Source organism: Dermacentor variabilis, chromosome 5 (assembly GCF_050947875.1).
Source record: "Dermacentor variabilis isolate Ectoservices chromosome 5, ASM5094787v1, whole genome shotgun sequence".
Taxonomy (NCBI): domain Eukaryota; kingdom Metazoa; phylum Arthropoda; class Arachnida; order Ixodida; family Ixodidae; genus Dermacentor; species Dermacentor variabilis.
Genome location: NC_134572.1, coordinates 45463080 through 45485936, shown reverse-complemented (window position 1 = coordinate 45485936; position 22857 = coordinate 45463080). Strand labels below are relative to the sequence as shown.

Genomic DNA, 22857 nt, shown 5'->3' with positions numbered 1-22857 from the left:
GCAGCTGATATGCCATCAACTTCTGTATATATTCTCTGGGAAAATAAAACGCTTACTAGAATCCTCCCATGCCACATCACTGGTTATAACAATTAAATCATGCTGCACTGTTGTAGAGGAATTGAGCACAGAACATTAAATTAAGAACACACTGGGCCATGCTTGGCAACTTCTAGCCAACAAAGGAAACAGCAACCATACCAACAAGCATTCGATACTTGTGTGGATGGCGGGCGTCTTCAATAATGGGTATCACGTTGGTCCTCTTTTGTGCCACCCCAATGAGGTCACGACCTGATCTGTGAGAGAATTCGACAGCATAGACCAGGCCCTCCTGCACGAAGAGTCACAGAAAAGTTATTCGCAAGAATGACGAGCAAACTGGATTAGAGAAAATCTCAACAAAGTTAAGGGGAGCTGTGGCTTCCAAAACCAATTTTGTTAATTTTAGTGTGGACTGGATGATATTTAACAGTATTGTTCAGTTTTTTCTGCTGATTGCAAATATCTAATTAGATTTTGTATATCTTCATTAGAACAAATGAGGCAAATTTTTTAATAGAGAAATTCAATCAATTTCTTACGGGACTTTTCAAAAACTTAACTTTGTCAAAAGCAAAAACAAAGTATGAAGCCAGAACGCCAGAGAGTAGCTCTGGCCGGTGATGCTATTTTTATTGTTCTCAGTGCACTTATAATGCAAAAAAAAAAAAAAAAGATGTAAACATAATTTCAATATTTTTTTGCTAATTTTCATTTGTATTTAGTAGCAATTAAAATTTAGCCGGCAACTTTAGAAATAAATAAATAGCATCACTGGCTAGATCCATTCGACACAAATATATTGATACCAAACATTTTGCTGGTACTTCGAAAGAACATATGAAGATCCCCCGTAAGGCAGTGTGCAGTGCCCAAAAAAATGAAGCTGAGAAAAACGAGTTTGAATTTTCAGTTCACTGTAACTTTGAATGGTCTAACAATATGGCAATATAAATTGCATCACCATGTAGCCCTGTCTTTCAGCAACAAGTTCATGACATATATATGGCCATTGTGCAAAAATAACACTGAGATATTGGTTGCAACATCAGGCATAGTCATTGAAACCAGTGCCAGAAAGCTAGCACCACGAGCTTCACATTCCTATTTTAGTTCCTTGTTGAACAGAAGGCACACAAATGGCATCCCTATGCAAATAAAGTTGCACAGAGTTCATGGCCACAACAAAATATGTCCTTTCCACAAAGTTTATGGTTATAACAAAAAATGTGGATCAAATCCCAGTGGTGGTCTCCACATTTCAATGAAGCCGAAATGCAAAAAAGTTCATGTGCTTGTGTTGTAGCGCTTCCCAAGTGGTCAAAATTGATCCAGAATCGTATCATGGTTTTGGAACGTAAAATCCCAGAATTGAAATTAAAAAAAAAGAAGATTATATCTCTTGCACACTCTCACAATTGTGCATTCAGCACAGGTCACACCTATACCTATAAAAGCCCAGGACTGTAGGCAGAGTCTGTTGCTGGCATGTGGCTCTTGGCAAGCTTGTTTGCCGATGACGCCTTCAACTTGCTCTTTTTCAACAATGTGGCGACGGTGGATGCAGTTATAGAAGAGTGCCGCCGCCTGGAACTCGCTAAAAGCCGACGTATCGACCAGCAGTTTGCCCGTCTGCCCAACACCCCAGCGACATCTTCCTGTGCCGGCGCTCCTCATCCCAACAACAATGGTGATGTTACCAGGATCGTCCAGGGTGAGATCGAGGCTGCCTATCCGGCTGTCTTCAACTCCAGCCCCATCATTGCACCTGCAGTCACGGTTTCCCTGATCCAGGCAGTTGTCCACCAGGAGTTCGAAAACATGGGTCTTCACACCATCTGCTCGGCCCATCGCCCTGATACCCACCCGGCTTCTTCGATTCCGCCCCGTCCCACATCTTCTTACCCACCACGTTTCCGCAACCCATCTGAATGGCGCACTGCTGACGACAAGCCCATTTGTTTTCACTGCCATCGAATCGGGCACATTTCTCGGCACTGTCGCAGTCGCTGGAGTTCCCTGACCCGGTCTACTTGTACTGCCTACTCTCACTCCCAAGGTGACCCTTCTCATCCCTATGCTGCACGCTCCAATAATGCCGCCACTGATTCTCCTGCGCCGAACTGCCCCTATTCTCGTTCACCTTCACCCCAACGACAACAATTTCGCTCTCCCCAGCCCCGTCGCTCCTATTCGCCGACTCCCTTCGGACACCGCTCCCAGCCGGAAAACGAGATGATGCAGCGTCTCAAGGTGACGCTGCATTGCTCCCTACGCCGCCAAATCCTCTACTGACGTTGCCCACTCATCTGAACCTTCTTGACGTGCAAGTTGACGGTGTTTCCGTATCTGCTCTCATAGACACTGGGGCGCATTTGTCGGTAATGAGCACTGACCTTCGTAACCGACTGAGGAAAATAATCACGGCCGCCATGATGCCTGCTGTCCGTGTCACCAATGGCGGAACAGGCCCTGTAATTGGTATGTGTGCCGCCCGCGTCTCCTTCGCCAATCGCTCCACTAACGTGCTACTCAGTCATCGCCCATTGTCCCCACGACATCATCCTCGGCTTAGACTTCCTCTCTGCACATTCTGCTCTCATCGATTGTTCCACCAGTACTCTCCGCCTTGACCTGCCTGTTCTGGATCCCGCTGAACCACACCCGAGTTGCCTCAGTTCCGTCGACTTCGTTCGCTTGCCACCTTCGGCACTAACTAATGTTGACTTCGTGTCATCCCCACCAGTCCTCGACGGTCACTACATCGCGGCTCCTATGCAAGACATCCTCCTTACACATGGGATCACAGTACCTCATACAGTTTTATCTATTACGGCAAACTGCGTCTTCCTGCCAGTGGTCAATTTTGGCTTGACGACACAAGTGCTGCCACGCAGGATGTCTCTGGCCCAGCTTTGCTCATTTGAGGATCATTCAGTAGCATCTATTGCAGTAGACGACAATTCAGCCAATCCTCCTCTACCATCGCAGTCGGCAACTTGTACCATCGCCGACTTACAGAAAATGATTGCGCCCGAGATGACATCCGAGCATGCTCGTGAGCTCTACTGCGTTCAGTTTTCCTACCATGATATTTTTAACGAACGATCATCCTTTGGCCCAAACTACAGCTGTTAACATCGCATTAATACCGGCGATGCCCCTCCTATTCATCGCCACCCGTATAGAGCGTCACTGGCTGAGCGTCAAGTTATTCACGCCGAAGTTCGCAGAATGCTTGCCAAGAACATTATTGAACCGTCATGTAGTCCATGGGCGTCACCTGTTGTGGAAGGATGGCTCATGGTGTTTTTGCGTGGATTATCAGCACCTTAACAGGGTTACCAAAAAGGACGTGTATCCCCTACCTCGGATTGATGACGCTCTTGACTGCCTCCACGGTGCTCGCTATTTCTCCTCTATTGACCTTCGCTCTGGCTACTGGCAGATTGCCATGGACGATCTCGACCGCGAGAAGACTGCCTTTGTAGCACCCGACGATATTTATCAATTCAAAGTGATGCCAGTCGGTCTATGTAACGCTCCTGCCACTTTTGAACACATGATGGACTCCCATCTTCACGGTTTCAAATGGTCCACGTGCCTGTGCTACTTGGACGACGTTATAGTAGTATTCTCCCCAATGTTCGCTACGCACCTCAAGCGCCTTTCAGCAGTCCTAGACGTTTTTCGTCGAGCCGGTCTGCAACTCAACGCATCGAAGTGCCAATTCGGCCGTCGTCAGATTACCGTCCTTGGACATCTCATTGACGCGAACGGAACGCAGGCAAGATCCATGCTGTTACGCACTTCCCTGTTCCGAAGTGTGTCAAGGATGTGCACAGCTTCATTGGCCTTTGTTTGTACTTCTGCTGTTTCGTGAACAATTTCGCCGCCATACCACGACCACTAACCGAGCTTTTGAAGAAAGACGCCCCTTTCCAGTGGGGCGATAACGAGGCCTCTGCATTCTCACATCTAATCGACCTTCTCGCAACACCTCCTGTTCTGGTTCATTTCGATCCTTCTGCACCAACCGAAGTCCGTACTGATGCCAGCGATCACGGAATTGGCGGAGTACTGGCACAACGCCAACGTGACCACGACCGTGTTATCACTTACGCCAGTAGGCTCCTCTCACCCGCGGAGTGTAACTATTCCATCACTGAGCGTGAGTGTCTGGAACTAGTTTGGGCGGTTGTGAAATTCCGCCCATACTTACATGGCAGACCCTTTTCCGTTGTCACAGACCATCACGCGCTTTGCTACAGATCCTACAGGAAGACTTGGTTGCTGGACCTTACGCCTCCAGGAATATTTGTATTCTGTCATCTACAAATCTGGCCGATTACACAAGGACGCTGACTGGCTGTCTCGCTACCCGGTCGACAAGCCTGCCGACGCCGACAGTAGTACCGCCAACGGCATTTTCTCTGTGTTGTGGGGATGCGCGACTCTCACGCGTCCCTTGATATGGCGTTTTCCCGCACGGCTCGCATGGCCTGGTGCCTGCGGCGGTCGGAGTGGTTGAGGCGCAGTACGAGAGATGGCGCGAGTGTTGTGCTGCTAACGCCGCCGACAGGCGGGGTTACTTAGGCGCCAAAGGACAAGGTGCTCTCTCTTTGGGGTCGGGACAGCAAGCAGTGCGGACGTGCCGTGCTGACCGATGCTTCTGCGAGACCGCCTCGCATGGCCTGCCTTCGAACGCACCACCGTTCGCGTGACCGTTCGCGTGACTGTACGCGCGAACGACCAGGCGTTGGGATCCAGCATGGGGCGAACATATTCGCTCGCTATCCGGTCGCGGTGAGTCGGACTTCTAGATTTGTCACACGCCCATGGCATGTTTTGTGGATAGCCACTCGGCTAGCAGGCATTGATCTATGAAAGGTGCAATAAATGCCCTTGTGATTGTTTGCACTACTGTGTTGTCGTTCCTTTGTCCCAAGAGTCCGGGAGGAGAAGCCCACAGTGTCTGCCTTCGCTAACATCGCCGATGAGCAGTACCAAAACCTATCGCTGCGAGCACTCATTGAGCGTCTGCGCTTTACACCTACCGACGCATCCATTCACCGATGTGTCTTCCAGGGCGGCATTCTGTACCGAAGGAACTTCCTCCCTGACGGCTCTGATCATCTTTTTTTCGTGCCAAAACATCTACGACAGACTGTGCTCTTTGAGATGCATGACGCACCCACTGCAGGACATCTTGGGGTAGCCCGCACGTACGACCGCGCCCGCCGCCGCTTCTATTGGCCTGGCCTCGCTCGCTCCGTCCGACGCGATGTTGCTGCCTGTGATCTTTGCCACGGAGTAAGACATTTAGGAGGTGAAACTCCCGTCAGCGCGAGCGAGCGCGGGCGACCAGATAAGGTCACAATTGTTCTATGCGCCAACGGGGCCATATACAGTGGCGGCGCCATGCGGTGCGTCGTAGAAGCCGCAGCGAAAAAAAAAAAATGCAGCGCCCGGGCAGGCGGCTCCAGTGCGCTCTCGACAGCGGTGATTTCTTTCCAGGCCACCAGGTGCCGTCAGCACGATAACGGCTCCGTGGGCATGTGACTTTTTCTGGTCGCCGCAAACAGCGGAGTTTCCACTCCTAAATGTTTCTTGCTCCGTGATCTTTGCCAGCGTTGGAAAACACCTAAGGTGCTGCCTGCCAGTCATCTCCAGCCGATCACCATCCCTGTGGAACTGTTCTTTCGTGTTGGATTAGACGTCCTTGGTCCCTTTCCAACGTCATCCTCTGGGAACAAATGGGTAGCCGTTGCAACTGATTACGCCACCCGATACGCTATCACACGAGCTCTCCCTGTCGCGGACTTTCTTTTGTGTGACATTATCTTGCTTCATGGCGCCCCGTGACAGCTGCTTGCTGACCGTGGTTGTAACCTTCTCTCGAAAGCTATCACCGACATTGTGCGTTCCTGCTACATTCAACGCAAGCTGACTACCTCATACCATCCTCAAACCAATGGCCTGAAAGAGCGGTTAAACCGTAATCTTACCGATATGCTGTCCAAGTACGTTTCCAAGGACCACCATGACTGGGACATTGCCCTTCCTTACGTCACATTTGCGTAAGTTCTTCCCGGCACGACACCGCCGGAGTTTCTCCATTTTATCCACTGTACGGTCGCGAACCGACCTTGCCCCTAGACACGGCACTTCCTCCTGCTGCGATCTCAACAAGCGAGTATGCGCGCGACGCCATCGCCCTCGCCGACCGTGCACGCCAGCTTGCCCGTACTCGACTGATGGCCTCGCAAACCACTCAGCAGTGTTAGTACAACACCCGCCACCGTGACGTACAGTTCTCGCCTGGTGCGCTCGTGCTCCTGTGGTCGCCCTTTCATCACGTCGGACTTTCAGAAAAGCTCCTTTCCCGATACACAGTGCCCTACCGCAAGCTGCACCAGGTGACGCCTGTCCTCGTCCTCTACTTCAGCATCTAGTGATGTCGTGCACGTCAGTAGGCTCAAGGCCTACTACACTGCTTCAGAGTCCAGCCTTTAGTCGCTCCGGCACGGCGCTTTTGCCACCGGGGGTAGTGCTACGGAACAGTATTTGCGATCACAAAGAGGCGAGCATTGTGAAGACGACGACGACGATTAGAGGCTAGCAGGGTCTGTTGCCTCTTGGTCAAGTGCGGCGTAACAATATTAATGCTTTTGCAGATACCATGTTTTTGTTGTTTTTATAAAATGGGCACAAAAATGGTACTGTTTAGAATTTTCATGTGTAACCTAATAACTTCTTGCATTGAAACCTATGTTTTTGGAATGAGCATTTCATTATGTACAAATTGCTTGCTGCACTGTGCTGAAAAATTATTTGCAGCAGAACAAAATTTTGCTCTCAGACCTATAAACTAGCAATTTCTTGTGTTAATGAAATGGTTTGTGTCCTTTTCCAAAGAGTTCTCCTTCAATTTGACAATTGGTTTGAACCCAAACAAAGCAGAAGTGGGTTATAGAACTGCAATTTTAAGATTCACGACATGTGCTCGCACCGCAATGTGCATTAACGGGTAACCCCTACATGTAATCTGGTGGCCAAGTTACAATAACAATGCAGAATGAGCAGCCACTTGCAAGGTTGGTTCAATCTAAATACAGTCGCCGACTAATTTTCCGGAGTCCAAAAATTCGGATATGCTCGATAATTCGGTTTGCTTCGTGGCACCGCCACTCTCCCCATAGATCATAATGTATAACAACTGCTGAAAGTTTGGACACCTTGCAACCTCTCGTCTGATTTTTCGGACACTCCTTCAGCCAATTCGATTGAGAGCACCATGCACCGACTCTGACCGCTGCATGATTCAACTTGCTGAACGCCATTTTTGTTTTGAACGGAGCCTCCTTGCTGCCCCACAAAGTGGCGCTACTGCAAATCCCCGCTCATCATCATCGTTTCTACCCGGTTCGATAGAGTGGCTCTATAGCAGTTCCGGTTTCAGCTTAGTAAGCCATGTCAACACAATCCAGCAGCTGATTTGTTTCTTTGCGCACAATGCTCTGAGTAGGCCACGTTTTTCGTTTGTGCAACTGGTGTCGGCGTGACGGCATGGTGATGTTTGCTTTGTGTGCTGTGTCAAGGTTGCGGCGTTCCAACGTGGCATACGGAAACATTGCGTCAAGTGTCTAATGGTGCAGACAGCGCTAGAGAATGCCAGCAAGCGGGTGCCGGGAGGCCTAGGATTTGTCGCCTACCGATGTGCTCCCTACTGACGCCGAATATGTTCTGCCGAGACCTGCACAGTGGGTTGCATTGCGATTCCGGACACCGTCTCATTTGAGTTTCACAGGTGCTGACACTGCTGTACTGACATGCGCAGAACTCAATGACGGCGAAATCATTCATCAGGTTTCTGCTGCACCGCCGGACGACGAGTCGGAAGATGACGTACTATGTGCTACGCTGCCGTCGCATGCAGAGCATGTACAAGCAGCGACTTTGCTTTCAGCCTCCTATAGTGACCGTACGACCCTCTCCGATATTCAGGCTTATCTGATTGCGTGTAAACGGAACAGCGTGCAACGGCGCATTCACGATTTCTTCAACCTTACTGCCGAGCCAGAATAAGTGCGTGGAAATCAAAGATTTTTTTTTTCTTAATCTGCTTTGTCGGACACCTGTTTATTCGGACATTTCCGCAGTCCCCGTGAGGTCCCTGTGAGGCGACTGTAATGCCCCAAGAGCAACGTGCAGCATTACAGTGCTTGAAAGTACTAGCTAAGGTGCACAGAAGAGTTTCGGAACATGAACATTGCAACCAAATAAATGAAGCTAAAGAAGCAAAAATGGCTGATTTGCCATCCATCAAAATTTTTGTCGTCTACTTAACATCTACATGATAAATGTACATCCCGTTTCTGATGCTTCCAATAACCCTTCACTGCAATTAGTATCTCATTACTGTAGCTCTTCCAGGAGTCCCAAGCCTAGGTAAACAGCCTAAGAGCAAACTACACTCACCGGTCCGACAATGTCGGCCACATGGGATACAGTGGTGCCAGAGGCTGCTCCAAGGTAGAGCACCTTAGAGCCTGGTGGCATGTGAATCTGGTCCACACCTCCAAGGATGGCTGCGGCCAACTTGGATCGGAAGGGGTTCCATACCCTGTACTCCAGCTTCACCTCATTCTCCTGGAATGTGAAAACCAAAGAACAATTTGAATACAGGAAAGGAACTTGAACAAGATAAACTGCAGCAAGTAGACAACTTTCCCAGCTTTTACAACTTGCCGTGCTTATATCACCCACTTCGTCCACAGCAGTTAAAGCTACCGTTTGCGCCAGGCAACCAGGAAAGAGAAGCAAAGGGAGGGCGCACCCTCTGTCCACCACTAACCCTATTACATGCACAATGCCAGTACATTGGAATGATCAGTGGTTCACAGCGGGAAAGTTCTCCTAGACATGAAGTTGGTGTTCATCTCAATTGCCTGACGAAATTAGAAGCGTTCTCACTGCATTGCACAGAGGCGGTGGTAAAGCCATGTTTCTTTACAAGCTTCCGCAGTTAGCTTACCTCAACTGAAACACGTTTCTCTCCATAGACGGACTCCCCAACAACAAGGTTCTTGGTGACCAGTGCGTCTTCTTTTCCTCGTGCAATGAAGACACCTGAATGAAAAGAAACCACGTGACAAGATTACTCTAAACTCACAGGCAACAAACAGAAGGAGCCAATTCTGAAATTACACTCTCAATCAAACTTCATCTGCCATGGTGTAAAACCATGGATCCACCATGCACCTGGCACGATCGAAAAGTGCGGCAAACACTACATTTCTCTGGGGCAAAATACTAAGTAGTTTTAAAACGAGTTTCCCATGTAGCAACATAAAACATACTGAAATTCACTTGCGAAATGATAGGGTGTGGGTGGTGGGGCTTCTATACAATTTGAACATGCACATCAGTATTAGCCTCAAGCCACCCCATTTTTTTGGAAGAAAGTTTCCCAGTGACTTATTTCTGCCACAGTTATTCCGTGTATGTGTGGGAGGTTGTGTGTGCACTTGTGTGTGTATGTATGCATTTCTATCTATGTATTAAAAGAAAAAGAAGAAAGACACTACGCACCTTCATGCCTGTGTGGCTCAATGAACACTTTCCTGCCTCCCCTAAAGCCACCTGTGATTGACAAGGACAAGACTTATGAGACATGCTATATATAATGATGGCACACCTGCCATTGCACACAAGCTTATGTAATGCCAGCTTAGCAATTGTGCCAACTTGAGGGAAAAGAAAGTGACAGGTACAGATCATTGGAGTGCTGGACAAATAAACTTTTCAGAAGTGCCACATAGAGGGCCCCTCCCTTGCCAGGCTGCACTGCAAATTTTGGTTATACACAGAAAGCTGTAAGGCACCGTTGTCTAAGAAGTGTCTTATGAAAGTAATTTTTCAAATAAGTTCGTTATGGGAGGCGGTCAATACCACTGTCAACAGAGACACTCTCACCCTTTAAGCAACATACTTTTCCCTGCCTTCTCCCATACCAAAGGCTAAGGGCCGTGTCACATTCACGTGATGAGCCCTGCCTGCTTTTTTTGCTGCACGGCACATCTCCAATGATGGCCTTACACATTCCATATGGGATGATTTACTGAAGTCACATGCCATGGTCAGTGACTTGCAATCAGTGCATGGCAAGCCATCAGTGCATGTGACCTTGACTAGCGCTCATAGCACGGCTCCTTTGAGGAAAAGGCGCGGTCTACTGTTTGAAAATTTTGACCATTTTCACTCCGCGCAGCCGTTTCATACTTTGCAGACACGATTGCCATTGTGTGATCTACGCACCGAACTTGTTTGTTTGCTATGCCCAAACCTGCCGAGAGGCTTTCTTAAATGTTTTGTTGCAATCCTAAGGACACATTTGTCCTTCAGATAAAAACATAAAAAGAGAAGACCTTGTGCTTCTAAAACTGAGAAATTAATAAACGTTCCCTCCTGCAGTCATCTATGCCTTTAAACTACTTTAGGAGGACCGTATCTTCAAGCAACGTCTACCGAATATGTAATGTGGACACTGTTTTACACATGGAAAAATTGCCGTCCACTTGACTGGAGCAGAGCACTACAAAGACATTCATTTCGGCATGCTCAAGAAGCAAGACATCAACTTTTCTTCAACTTTAATGTTTGCTTTTCGAGGGCACCACCATGAGACATTCCACTGCAGTCAGGAAGATATGTTTTCTTGCCATCTACCATTCCCAGCAAGCGTAATATCCTCAGAAGTAAGCAACTTTCACAACACAAGCAACAATCACAAAAAGCTGCAGTCACTGGACGACTAGGCTCCATATCATCCAAGTATCGTGATATCAGTGCTACCAATAAACATGCTTTGCAACTGCATAGCTGTAGCATGACTCATATATATCCAAGCTCAAATATTTTCCTGAATTATGGAGATGACAGTGAACATTGCAGAAATGATGTGTGAGCAGAAATATACAGCACACCAGTGCATGCACCAAGGATGCACCATCTGGACTTCTTCCTGCATATTATGTGTTAAATGGCCACTGTGGCTGGGCATTAAAACCATGGCCTTTTATTTTGCTCAGTGGCAGAAAGCACTTTAGTTTAGCGCAAGGTAGCATTGTAATCAACCATCAGCTTACGATTTCATAAAACAAATCTAGCCACTTTCTAAAGCTTCTACCAGCCAGACGTGTACATGTTACAGAAAAAATGTACCCGATTGCAATTACTGTCGCTTCTTTCAACAAATGTGATGGATTACGGTTACGAATAACTGTCCCGAGAGAGAAACAGAACAATTACTCAAATGTCACAGATCTGCAAAGCACACACAGCACAGTCACAGCGTAAGATGGAGGAGCAGCTCCATATGAGCTCCATTTTTGGCAGCACGCACTAGAGGGTCTTCGCGGCGAAGTTTCATGAGAACAATCTGATGTCTGCCCGGCATTGACGGCGAGCTATGGTTTGTGCTGCTCTCTGCTGAGCCCGACGTTGCCTGGCTGCAGCAGTGCACGTAGCTCTACAATCCACTTCAGCAGCGGTTCGTGCCTTGCAAGGAGGTGCCATAACGTGTACCGAAGAGTAAACACAAGTATCGAGAATATGCAGTTCACATGTCGCATCCCTTGACACGTCTCGTGATACAATGCTGATGACGATTTACTGGCATCCCCTTTAACCCTTTGAAGGTTTTTGCCGTACATGTATGGCGGCAGTTTTCTGTCCCACAAGGTCTTTGCCGTATGGAAACGGTTCCGACCCTCCGTTTGAAATTTCACGCCATAATGACGATGCGTGCTCACCGGGAGGTGCTGCCACCTCTTAGCACTTACAAGATGCGTTTGAAATTGGTGCTACCTTCTTGGGGAGATAAACAGAGCTGACTGCTAGCTTCAGCGCGTCGCTCAGACTGCGGCAACGCCCCTTTGGCGGTTTCGGTTTCGCCGCGTGATCGCAACGGAGGTCCGCGAAAAGTCATTTTTTTTTCTTTGTCGGCACTCTCTTGCAGAGCAGTGGAAGTTGATTTCTATCTTGATTGGCGCTGCTCTTAGCTTGCTTATCAGCGCCGTTCGCGAGGTATTCTCGCTCTCAGTGGCAATGCACTTTCGCGGTTTCGGTTCCACCGTGTGGTCGCAAAGGAGGCGCACGAAACGTGGTTTTTCTCTTTGTTGGCACGCTCTCGCAGGGGCAGCGGAAGTTGATTTCTATCTTGATTAGCACTGCTCTTAGCTTGTTTATCACCACCGCTCACGAGGTATTCTCACTCTTCGCAGCAACGCGCTTACGCGAGAGGGTGCCTCAGACCTCTGCCCAAGGCAGCCGCACGCAGAGATGTCATGTGTGCGCCAACACAACTCCTCGCTCCAAGAGAACAGACAAGAATTTTAGGTGTGCAGACTGCGATAAGGCGCTGTGGGTAGACCTGTGTTTCAAGGAGTACCACGCTCGGAAATACTATTGAACATATGGAGTTCCTAATTGTTCTAATAATACTGTTCCTAATTATTTTTTACTATTTAATCCCGACTTTATACATTTTGTACATTCAAGATCCGCAATAAGGTAATTTGACCACCTGGGAAAGTTTTTTTTTTCAAAATAATTCGAGCCTAAAAGGGTTAAAAAGGGGCAGTGACAAATAGCCACCTAGCCTACTTGAGTTAAACAGATCCAGCTACACGCAACTGCTACATATCAGGACAACTGATGTAATACAACACAACTGCAATGCAAAGTTTGCACACATCGATGCTATGCTACACAGCACGTATGTCGCATCACATGACAAGAGGCACGATTCTATGCTGATTTATTGGATCTCTCTTGAAATGGGGCGGTGACAAAGTCTCCTAGCCTGTTTGATTTAATAGGTATACTGTACATGTTTTTCATTCTAGCATTTTCACACAATCTCCTTAATCTTCTTTTTCCTCAAGACAATCCATCCATTCCTTGGCCTATGGCTCACAGTGAGTAGGAGCCACATACTTGATAGGAAACGCAAACTTGAGCTGCTACCTAAGGAACTGCAATGCAAAGTGTCCATGGCCTATTTCTTGGCCTCTGCCCCATAGCAGGTAAAAGCATGGCGATAGCTGCGACGGACAACACTGCCAACCGAAACGGCTATTAGAATGAGCCCATAAAAGCTAATGTTGTAAAAAATAATTGTTTATTTTAATGTTACCTTCGTTCCCACTTTCATCAGCATTGAACAAATGAAGTAAAAAGAATGAGCTGGCCTGACCCTTTAAATGCATCCAGCCCTTCAAACATTCTTTACCTTCATTAGAAATTGTAATCTTTAAAATTTTATTTGGTAATCTTCCTTCGTTTCCCTGTGAGGACATCTGCAGAAACACTGAAAACTAGCTTGCTCAACGTGTACACTCGAGAGAAGGGCTGTGTAGTAGCGACAAACACCCCGTGCAAAAAAACTTGTTTAATCAATAGGTTGTCTATTGAACGTAGCACTTCAATGTTACTGGGGCTAGCAGCCATCTCACACGGGCACCTATGAACTCCTTTAGGATAAAAGAGTGCGAGAATTACAAGGGAGTCCGAACTCAAGGTAGCCGGCGTTGTATCACACCGCCAATACAGTTGCCGACCGATTTTTCTACACCTCACAGGGACCGAAAAAATATTTTTGAAAAATTGATTCAGCAAAAAAAAAAAAAAAAAAATATTAGGCATGAAAAAATCTCGAATGATGCCTTGCCCCATACTACGCGGGGAGGCATGAGTTTTGCCTGGACTTGCGCAAGACTGACATTGCCTCCATATACACTCGACAAAAGCGTCACCGCATTGGCAATCGCCGCCAACGGAGATCGAAGAAACGAGCTGTGTTTCTTCGCACCACTTGGCTCTCGCGAAGGCACAGGAGGTGGCGCCGAGCACACAAATAAGAAGCCACACCGCATTCAGAAATGTTAACTAAATTCCTGCGCCAAGTAATTATGACGATAATGCTGACAAAAAAAAAAAAAAAAAAGAAAGAAAGGAGGAAAAGAGAGAGAGAAAAAGTAAGCAAAGAAAAAGAAGAGTCCCCTGCAGTGTTCTTTTTTGTCAGCCAAGGAAGAGAAGACATGGCCTTCGAGACTGGAGGATGACGTACGCCTCCCAATTTTGGAGGCTATAGAGCAGGCCACTGGAAGTAAACCAACCAACAGAAAATCCAACATGGCGGCTTTCAAAATCAGGGTTACGATTTTGTAGTGATGCCTTTTCCGATGCTAATGCCGTTCGGTGCTTTTTGTGTTTGTGAGTGATCAAGAGACGCTCCGCCCCGGGCCGTATGCAGCCACTCACAAACGCAAAAAGCGGCAAAAGGCATTATCATTGGAAAAGGCATCTCTACAAAATCGGGGCCCAGGGTAGCGTGGCTCGGAACAAGCGATTTAGTCCGGAAAAATAGAACTTCAGGGCCTAAACTTGTCTGAAAAATTGGTCGTAAAAATGAACTAGCTCTATGGGAACCCCGATGGGACATTTATGAAGTCCAGAATATCCATCAAGTCTGAATTTTCGGAGTTTGAAAATCCGTCAGCAACTGTAACATGGTTGTATAAGCCACCAGAGGCACATTCAGCGGTGTTTGGTTTTTGTAGAAGTACAAGAATTTAACTTTTAATTATGTACATAGCTATGTTACCGCTCCTTCCATACAAAATGTTCAGTACATTTGATGCAAAAAACGCACCTCATGCGCTTGCTAAGCACTCACAACGAGGTGCACTCATTAAACATAGCACACATAAGTGCATAAGCGTAGTGAAAAATGTACACTCGCTAAACATAGCAATGCTGACAGCGACTCTAGCCACCCTGTGCTTATTGGCATTTTCCTTTGTGGCGTGGCAAGTAGATTCTGCGTTACACTACCTAACTGGTGCAATCTACAGTTGAACCCACTTATAATGACACCAGTTTTAACCATGAGAAGCTGCTGCACCATCAATTTTTGCATGTTTTATGTGGTGAAATAACCCGCTTATTACAATGCCCCAATGCTGCATTATCGGTTATAACAATGAAGTCTGGCTGCTGGGCGTGAGTGCTGAAAGGTAGTGAAATGCGAAATCCTTGAAAAGAAAAAAAGAAAATGAGATTCGAGCCGCAGAACAATGGCCCGCTGGCCTAACAGCCGCTGTGCGCTCATTTCCCAGCCTTCTTCGTGCGCCTCTCTCCTGTCAGCCTTCCACCTCTCCAAACAGGAATGGGCTGCGCCCATAGCTCTGCGCCGCGCCACCCTCTGAAACACAAGTGGACCGCGCCAACTGTGCTGCTCCCAGATTGCTTGCTGGCTCCTCATTCAGTGCAATCGCTCGCAGTCATCATTGTTGGTTCTGTCAAAATCATTCTTGGCCATGTGGTTTCTCAGCCTTATTTGACTTACTGCCGAAATGTAAGATGGCTGATCCACCCGCTGATCATTGGCAAAGCACGATGTACTCGGTGAAAAGAAAGTGCACGGCTATAGGTTTGGAAACTAAGTGCTTCTAATCGATGAGTCGATCGCCATGAACGTGATTGCAATGGATAACAACAGCGACAACGGCAGAGATGATGCTAGGGCAGGCTGCCTCAATGTTGTCCTCACAGGAAGCCCGGCAGATGATTCAGTCCCCTCCGGTGCTTTGATTTCACGAGGAACCTTCCGTTGCACTACGTGGAGCACCTGGACATTTTGAAGAAGGATGTCGGCAAGCTTCGTGTAAAGCATGCAAGGATGACAGACAGAGTTTTCTCGTGCAAGCCAGTGAGAAGTACGTGGCGAGATGCTTCTGGCAATCTCGCCAGAAGCATTTTCTGGATTTCTCAAGCTGACAGGCTGCCGTGGCAACTTTCTCGCATTTTTTAAAAGGCCCCTTTTAGAACCACAAAAGCGATGCCTCAGTGGAGCTCATATACTGCTTCTCACCCATAACCCCTCTTTGCCATTGTTACAGCAGTGCCATTCTATAACACTGACAGCCGCAGATTGATCGGAGTGCCCAGGAAGCAGTTAAACAAGTGAACACAATCAGCAGCCGGATGGAGGAAGGTGGTGGGGAGGGGCACTGGCCTCCCCACCATTATAGTTTTCTCACAGCTGCTCTGCCATCCCCTATTCTGATTTTTTCATGCAACCCGGTTATATAACGATTATCAGTTAAGCCGAGACCACACGTACGCTTGCGGACGCGCGCTAGCTCGCGTCCGCGCGCCTAGCGCCTGCCGCGCCTCGCGAGTAATGGTGGTTTGCATCCACAAAGACGCGCGACAGCGCGCGCTCACTGGGCTCACTCACAGACGCCTCGGCAGGCTCCGCTTCGTACTTTGTTACTGACAGCGCTTCAAGATGCTTCGATATTTATAAACGTAATTGTTATATTTTTATAGCTGTTACATCAGTGCACGAAGGAAGGAAGAACCACATTCTTGCACGATATAAATCTGCTTCACTGAGAGTTGAACGCTCCGCGCCGTAGCTGCGTAGCCAGGCGCGCCGACGCGAGGCAACCCAAGCGCGCGATAACAGAGAGGAGCTGTTCCCCGAGATCACACCGCGTTTCGACGCGTACGAGCCATGCCACACCGTGTGCGCATGCGTGGGCGCGTGAACGCGAGCTTGCGCGCGTCCGCAAGCGTACGTGTGGTCTGGGCTTTATAGCAATGGAATTTTTGTGGCACTTAAATGTTGTAACGTGGTAGTGATGGTCAAGAAACACAGCAGCAAAACTGTCAATACCTTGATTAACTTTTTACTGGGCAAACCTGTGCCCACAAAAGCAAGTTACACTCAAAGGACAACAACAGCAGCGAAAACAGTCGGCGATTGATGAAAATCTGATCTCCGAGTCAAGTGTGTCAGCTTTTATACATCAGTCATCGAAGGTTCCAGAGCAATCGCTAGTGCCTACGTCTTCCAGAAAGTTCTACACCATTCGCGTCATGCATACATGCAATCAGATTACGCAAGGTTCGGTGACAACAGACAGCGGACAGAACCATCGATAACGTTCCGGAAACTTCCGATACATGCAGGCGTGTCCTGCGCTGAGCGATAACATCTGTTGGACGATGAAACGCAGTCACCCGATAAACAAATGTATACGTGTCAATACCACCCTCTCAAAAAGCATCGTCCCGTTGCTACAAACATAAAAGGAGAGCAATAAACAAAAGTACACTTAATTAATAAAGAAAAAGTAACAAAAAGAAACAAAGTCCAAAGTTCAGCTATGCAAGGTCACAAAGTTTGTTAGCGCTGGTAGAACGGCTTAAGTTGCACAACATGGATTATTTCAGGTCATGAGCAGCAGCACTGTGATTGCCTAGTGTCGTCTGACACGACCTCAAAGCAGCCAGCACATTCAGTGCTTAGTCTCGTGAAATTTTGCAAAAATAAATGTATCCTTTAAGGTGATCGCTTGAGAATACCACCACTGTATTAGGTCATTGACACACTGTACACTTACTGGGACTAGAGTCACAACACCTGCACAACCTTCACATGAGGCACTGTTGGTTCACACTGCTGTCAGTGAAAACTAGGCATGCTGCATTTGCTTCACAAAAAGTAGATTTGAGTCCTAAATGTGCCAAAATGACCCCCCACACCCCCATCCATACCACTAAGTTCCAGGTCACGTGACACTGCAGTCCCTCTCTTTAACCCTTGATTGACAAGTGCTGCCTATATACCGGGGAAAAAAAAAAATTCTTGCAGAGTTTCAATACTGAGTACAAAGTTTCTGGTTAAATGCCTTCAGCCAACCCTGAATGACAGGCAACAAGTGTCAAGCTTACCATCTGCAGCCCATGAAGCCACTCGTCTGGTTTGCCATTTAAAGTTCCAATGTGTATTTTCTTTTTCCAATGACTAGACTGCTTAAACACATTAATATCTTGTACTCACCACGTCCTCCACCACGGCCTCGTCCACCACCTCTGCCACCACCCCTGTCACCCCCTCTTCCGCCACGGCCCCCAAAGCCACCACGACCCCCAAAGCCACCACGGCCTCCAAAACCACCGCGGCCTCCACGGCCTCCAAAGCCACCTGAGAAAAAGCAGAAAACTGTCAATAATAATTCCCAGAATATGTGCAACATAATCAAAACAAATGAATAACGTCCTACACTGTAACATTCTTTGCAAAAGCTTAGTCCACTGTACATGTAATCAAAGCTGCTGCTAGGGTAATGGGAGACTCCCAACAGTCCTCCAAAGCTGTAGGAGATGGCAACTACCAACTTCGCGGCACTGCTGACAGGAAAACATTAGCCCCGCTATGTCACCCACAGCCAGCATCAGTCATGTGTAGAGAGACAGGAGAACACACAAGAAGCGGCGCATGTTGCCTTTATATTGCTTTTCAAGTTGCACATTTCACAATATTCATATCTCAAGGGTTCAGGACTTTTCATTCTGCAGACACAGTTTCCTCTAGCTTCCAGTCCAAGCGCATGCATACATCGTTACAACCTATCACTCGCATCTGCTGCTACAATATACAACACTTTCACAGTCATTGCCTGGCAGAGTTATGGTGGTGATGTGCTATACATAGTTTGCATGTGGTGTCAACTGCTTTGTCTGTGCAACACTGCTAGTTATCTCGCTTGTATCGCACTGTGTGTTCATCATCCATTTCGATGCCGGCACGTCGGACATTTTTGGCCCTAGGAGCTGTGCTATGGCTGAAATCAGAAGCCTCGAATTTTGCGCTTCATACATGGACGGGCTTGTGGGATCGTGAGCTTGCTATAAGCAAATAGTCGAAAATGAGCGACCCCGTACAAAATGTGCATCAGTGCAGTTGTGACTTCAGACCCCGAGGCGCTGCCAGATATGACGCACATGGATAGTATAATTACCTGGTGGTGCCTGTAATAGAAGTAACTCTGCAGGAAATGAAGCTCTACAAATTGCTAAAGGTACACAATTATTTTGTAAGAAGAACATACCAGTGAAGTCCTCCGCGAAATCGATGAGAGCAAGTTACTTCACATGCAGCATCGCTATTTGAGTTGCTCTGTTCGCAGACAACCTGCCTGTCACACAAGTTCAACCATGTGCGCATGGTGTTTCTTTTGTGTGCATGTGTGAAACAAAAGCATGTTTGCTGGGTGATTTCACGAGATATCAAACATGCATGGCCGCTTGATATCTTTGTTTTATCTGGCTTTCTTGATATGTCATGTAGGAATAGTCAAACTGCATGGAACCGAGAGCTTTATTCCCAAAAAAGCATTCTCAGCAAGCCAAAAAAATATCTGAAGGTGGCGGTGCAAGCATCCTCCTGTTGCCTACCACAATATTTTCCGATTTCATGGCAGAAATAAATGCAAACTAAAAATGTGTTGAAAACCTTTCCTGCACATTTTGATACGCTTCACAGTGAATTAGTTCCATGCATCTTTCGTTATGCTGTCCACAAACGAAACAAATGTAAAAAAATTCCAAACGTGGCCCAAATCAAGAACATTTTGTAACTTCGATGCGTCTTGGTGCATATTCTATTTCCCACAGAAACTTGAAAAAAAGAAGTGTCAACCATAGAACGTTCTCTTTGCAACATTTATGCAAAATATCATTTTCGTACATGAAACACGAGATAAGAAAAAAAAGTTAAATAAACAAGTTCTTTAAAAAAAAACGGTTCCAATTTTTGGAAAAAATTTTGGATGAAAGTCCGCTTATGCCGTGCAAAACGTGAGTGCGATATGTATCCTTATCTACTTCATTCACAAAATATGACGGGCCAAAGTGGCACATGTTGAGTGTGCCGGCTTCAGTACCTTTGCTGGTTTTATCAGTTTGCATTGTAGGCAAATCTAGTTCTAATTTTTTTGATGCTTCAGAATTTCACCCTGGCAGCTTGTTTTTGAAGAAAAATGTATTGTCAGATTTTATGTGCGTCTAGCGTGAAAGGGGCTGGGAGACTGCCGCCTTCTAAAGTGCTAGCGCGTGCCGAGTTCGCAGCCTACTACCTCCATGGGCATTGCCTCCATTATTTGCTTGTCAACAGCATGCAAGACACTGCGAGTGCATGTTGTGGCTGACATTGCCAAAACCCGCCTGGTGCACACAGTAAATCACCTGTAAGAGGCAACAAGGCAGGCTAATTCATAAGTGACGAAGCACTTCCTTAATGAGCAGGCGCACCATTACGGAAGTGCTACTTCACTGCCTGCTCTCCACCCCCACGTACAATGGAAAATTGAACCTTCTTCAGCACCACCATTTGTGACTCGCACTAAGTCCTTCTAAAAACTTATTGAGTCACTTTTTCAAGCCATTTATTTCGTTTCCCATTATCACCCTTTCCGTGTTGCTCACGGATAGCGTCTTCCTGTGTTACCTCGACCTTCACCTCTGCGTTTCAGCTGTTCAAAAAAAGTTGAGTGCGGCACGACAGAGTCAAAGGCTGCCGAAGTTGCCTAATTTATGATGTTTCGTCAACAACTTACTGACATGCTTTCCCACGCCGAGAACAGCAGAGGTTATTGTCCTTCAATAACGAGTGTGGCCCACACATTTTCACAGTGAAAAGCTTTAGATGGCCTAGTTCATACAACATGAAACCATGAGAAATTCTGGAGGCTCAGTCATGACAGAAGCACAGAAAAAGCAACAGAAAGGGTGCTGTGCTGTTCAGTAGATACGTTTTGACTTGTGTTTAGCTGTTCACTACACACGATGCGTGTGGTTCGTAGCTTGGTCCGAGTATAGTGTGCCGTTTATTTACATGTTCACAAGAAGACGACTGCCAAGAAAAAAATTTTTCATTGCGTAAGCATTGTGGATGTTGCCAAGGACGAACTTGGGTGCTCTCGGCAGAGCCCGAACAAGAAAGATGTTGTGTCAGTCATCATGAACGGCCGGAGAGAGTACGTCCCAAAGCGATTTATGACACGTTCTATCCGCGAGACGTTTCAGATGTTCAAAGCAGCTTTGTATCTTCAGCATAACGTAGCCAGCATGTAAATCTCATTGGAAGGCATGAAAGCATTGTGCCTTTGCGGCTCCCCAATCACTGAAAATGTCTCCAACCCTTTTTGTGAAAGAGCTCGGCAAATGGGCGACCAAATGAATTCCTCACTAATACATGCGCCGCACTCAAGCCACGGCTATTCATGAGACGAAGTGCAAGCAGCCAGGAAGCATTGTCCTGCATTCTGATTTTCCGGAAAATGGGACTGTCCTCTGAAGTGAAACACAATCGTACCATTGGCACAACAAACAAATATGTACTTTCACCTGTGTTGCCCCAACAAAGAAAGCAACACACAGCTTGGCTGTCATAAGCGATGACGTGCATCACGACGCAGGACATGCCTGCTACCCCCTAGGTAGAGTGCACAAGTGTGAGATGAAAAAGCGCCCATCTGCTGTCACATAACATACGTCAGCGATAGTGCAGCGAGCCATTTTAAAAATAGGTACCAACTGTACGAGTTGTGCCACTCCAGATATACTCCATGAGGTGGATATTTTTTTACTACCGGGTATGGAAAAAAATAGAAGAATGCTGTGATGGTGCGGGTGGACTCCTTAAGTACGAAGCTTGTCCGCACAACCTAGGGTCTGGAAGCGCCGCCTCTATTCAGTTGGCCCATGAGATGGCCTCCCAACTTAGCGGCAACCTCAAGAATGTGGCCCCGCTTCATGCGCATGCTACAGCCAACAAGGAGCATCGCCGGCAGAAGTCAGCGCCGTGTGTGCCGGGAATTCAGTCATGGGACGTGTAGATTTGTGCCCGCGATCAGTCGAGTGGACATGTACTGTCCGTTGCGAGAACTGCTACTAGCTTGCTGACAGTGATTACGCCCTTTTAAATACTAACTGCAAAGGACACGCAATAAATTCGTTCGAGCACCACAAGTAGTATCGAGTTTGTTCCTTCTTGCGCCCCAGAAAACAAAGCAGAAAACACATTCTCTGTTCTTGCCACAATAATAATCCAGGTTAACCTTCCTTAATTTGCAGCAACCGTCGCCTTTTCTTCTTCTAAAAGAGAATAAATGTTAAAACTCCCATGAGTCATCTCAGCACTAAAGCTAACATGCTCAACATAGGCCACTCTCGTTATATATTGTGAATAAAACAAACAAGGAAACATATTACTGCACTCACGTTTGCCCGACATAGGCGGACTTCCATATAAATTTTTTTCTTCAAAAATTGGAACCAGTTAAAATTTTTTTTTCTTTAATGAGTATTTTTTTAGAGCTTGTTTTAACTATATTTTTCTTCTCTCATGTTTCATGTACGCAAAATTATATTTTGCATAAATGTTGTAAAGAGAACGCTCTACGTTTGACACTTTTTTCAAGTTCTTCTTGTGAACCAGAAAATGTGCCAAGACGCACTGAAGTTACAAAATGTTTCTGATTTGGGCCACGTTTGGAATTTTTTTATTTTTTCGTTTGTGGACAGCATAAAAAAACACATGGAACTAATTTACTTTGAAGCGTATTAAAATGAGCATAAATGTTTTTCGACACAACATTTTTAGTTTGCATATAATTCAGCCGTGAAATCGGAAAATATTGTGTAAGCGATAGGAGGACGCTTGCGCCGCCACCGTCAAATATTCTTTTGGCTTGGTGAAAACACTTTTTGGGAATAAGATTTTTAGCTCCATGCAGTATGAATATTCCTACATGACATGTAAAGAAAGCCAGACAAAACAAAAATATCAAGCGGACAAGCATGTTTGATCTCTTGTGGAATCACCCTGCTACTTTCTGTGAGTTTTGGTTTTTTAGTTGGCAGCTACTCTCAGTCCATAAAGCGAATATTTTG

The 22857-nt window shown here is 46.7% G+C and overlaps 1 protein-coding gene across 1 annotated transcript in view; it reads right to left on the bottom strand.

Annotated features, from left to right (window-relative positions):
• The window catches only part of Fib (rRNA 2'-O-methyltransferase fibrillarin), a 43526-nt gene that overhangs the window by 15874 nt on the left and 4795 nt on the right, over window positions 1-22857 (bottom strand). The window contains exons 3-7 of the mRNA XM_075692325.1: window positions 17963-18106; window positions 9637-9687; window positions 9080-9174; window positions 8524-8694; window positions 202-334 (exon numbers count right to left, since the gene is read on the bottom strand). Coding sequence (XP_075548440.1) covers window positions 202-334; window positions 8524-8694; window positions 9080-9174; window positions 9637-9687; window positions 17963-18106 — 594 coding nt within the window. The remainder of the gene's footprint in view (window positions 1-201; window positions 335-8523; window positions 8695-9079; window positions 9175-9636; window positions 9688-17962; window positions 18107-22857) is intronic.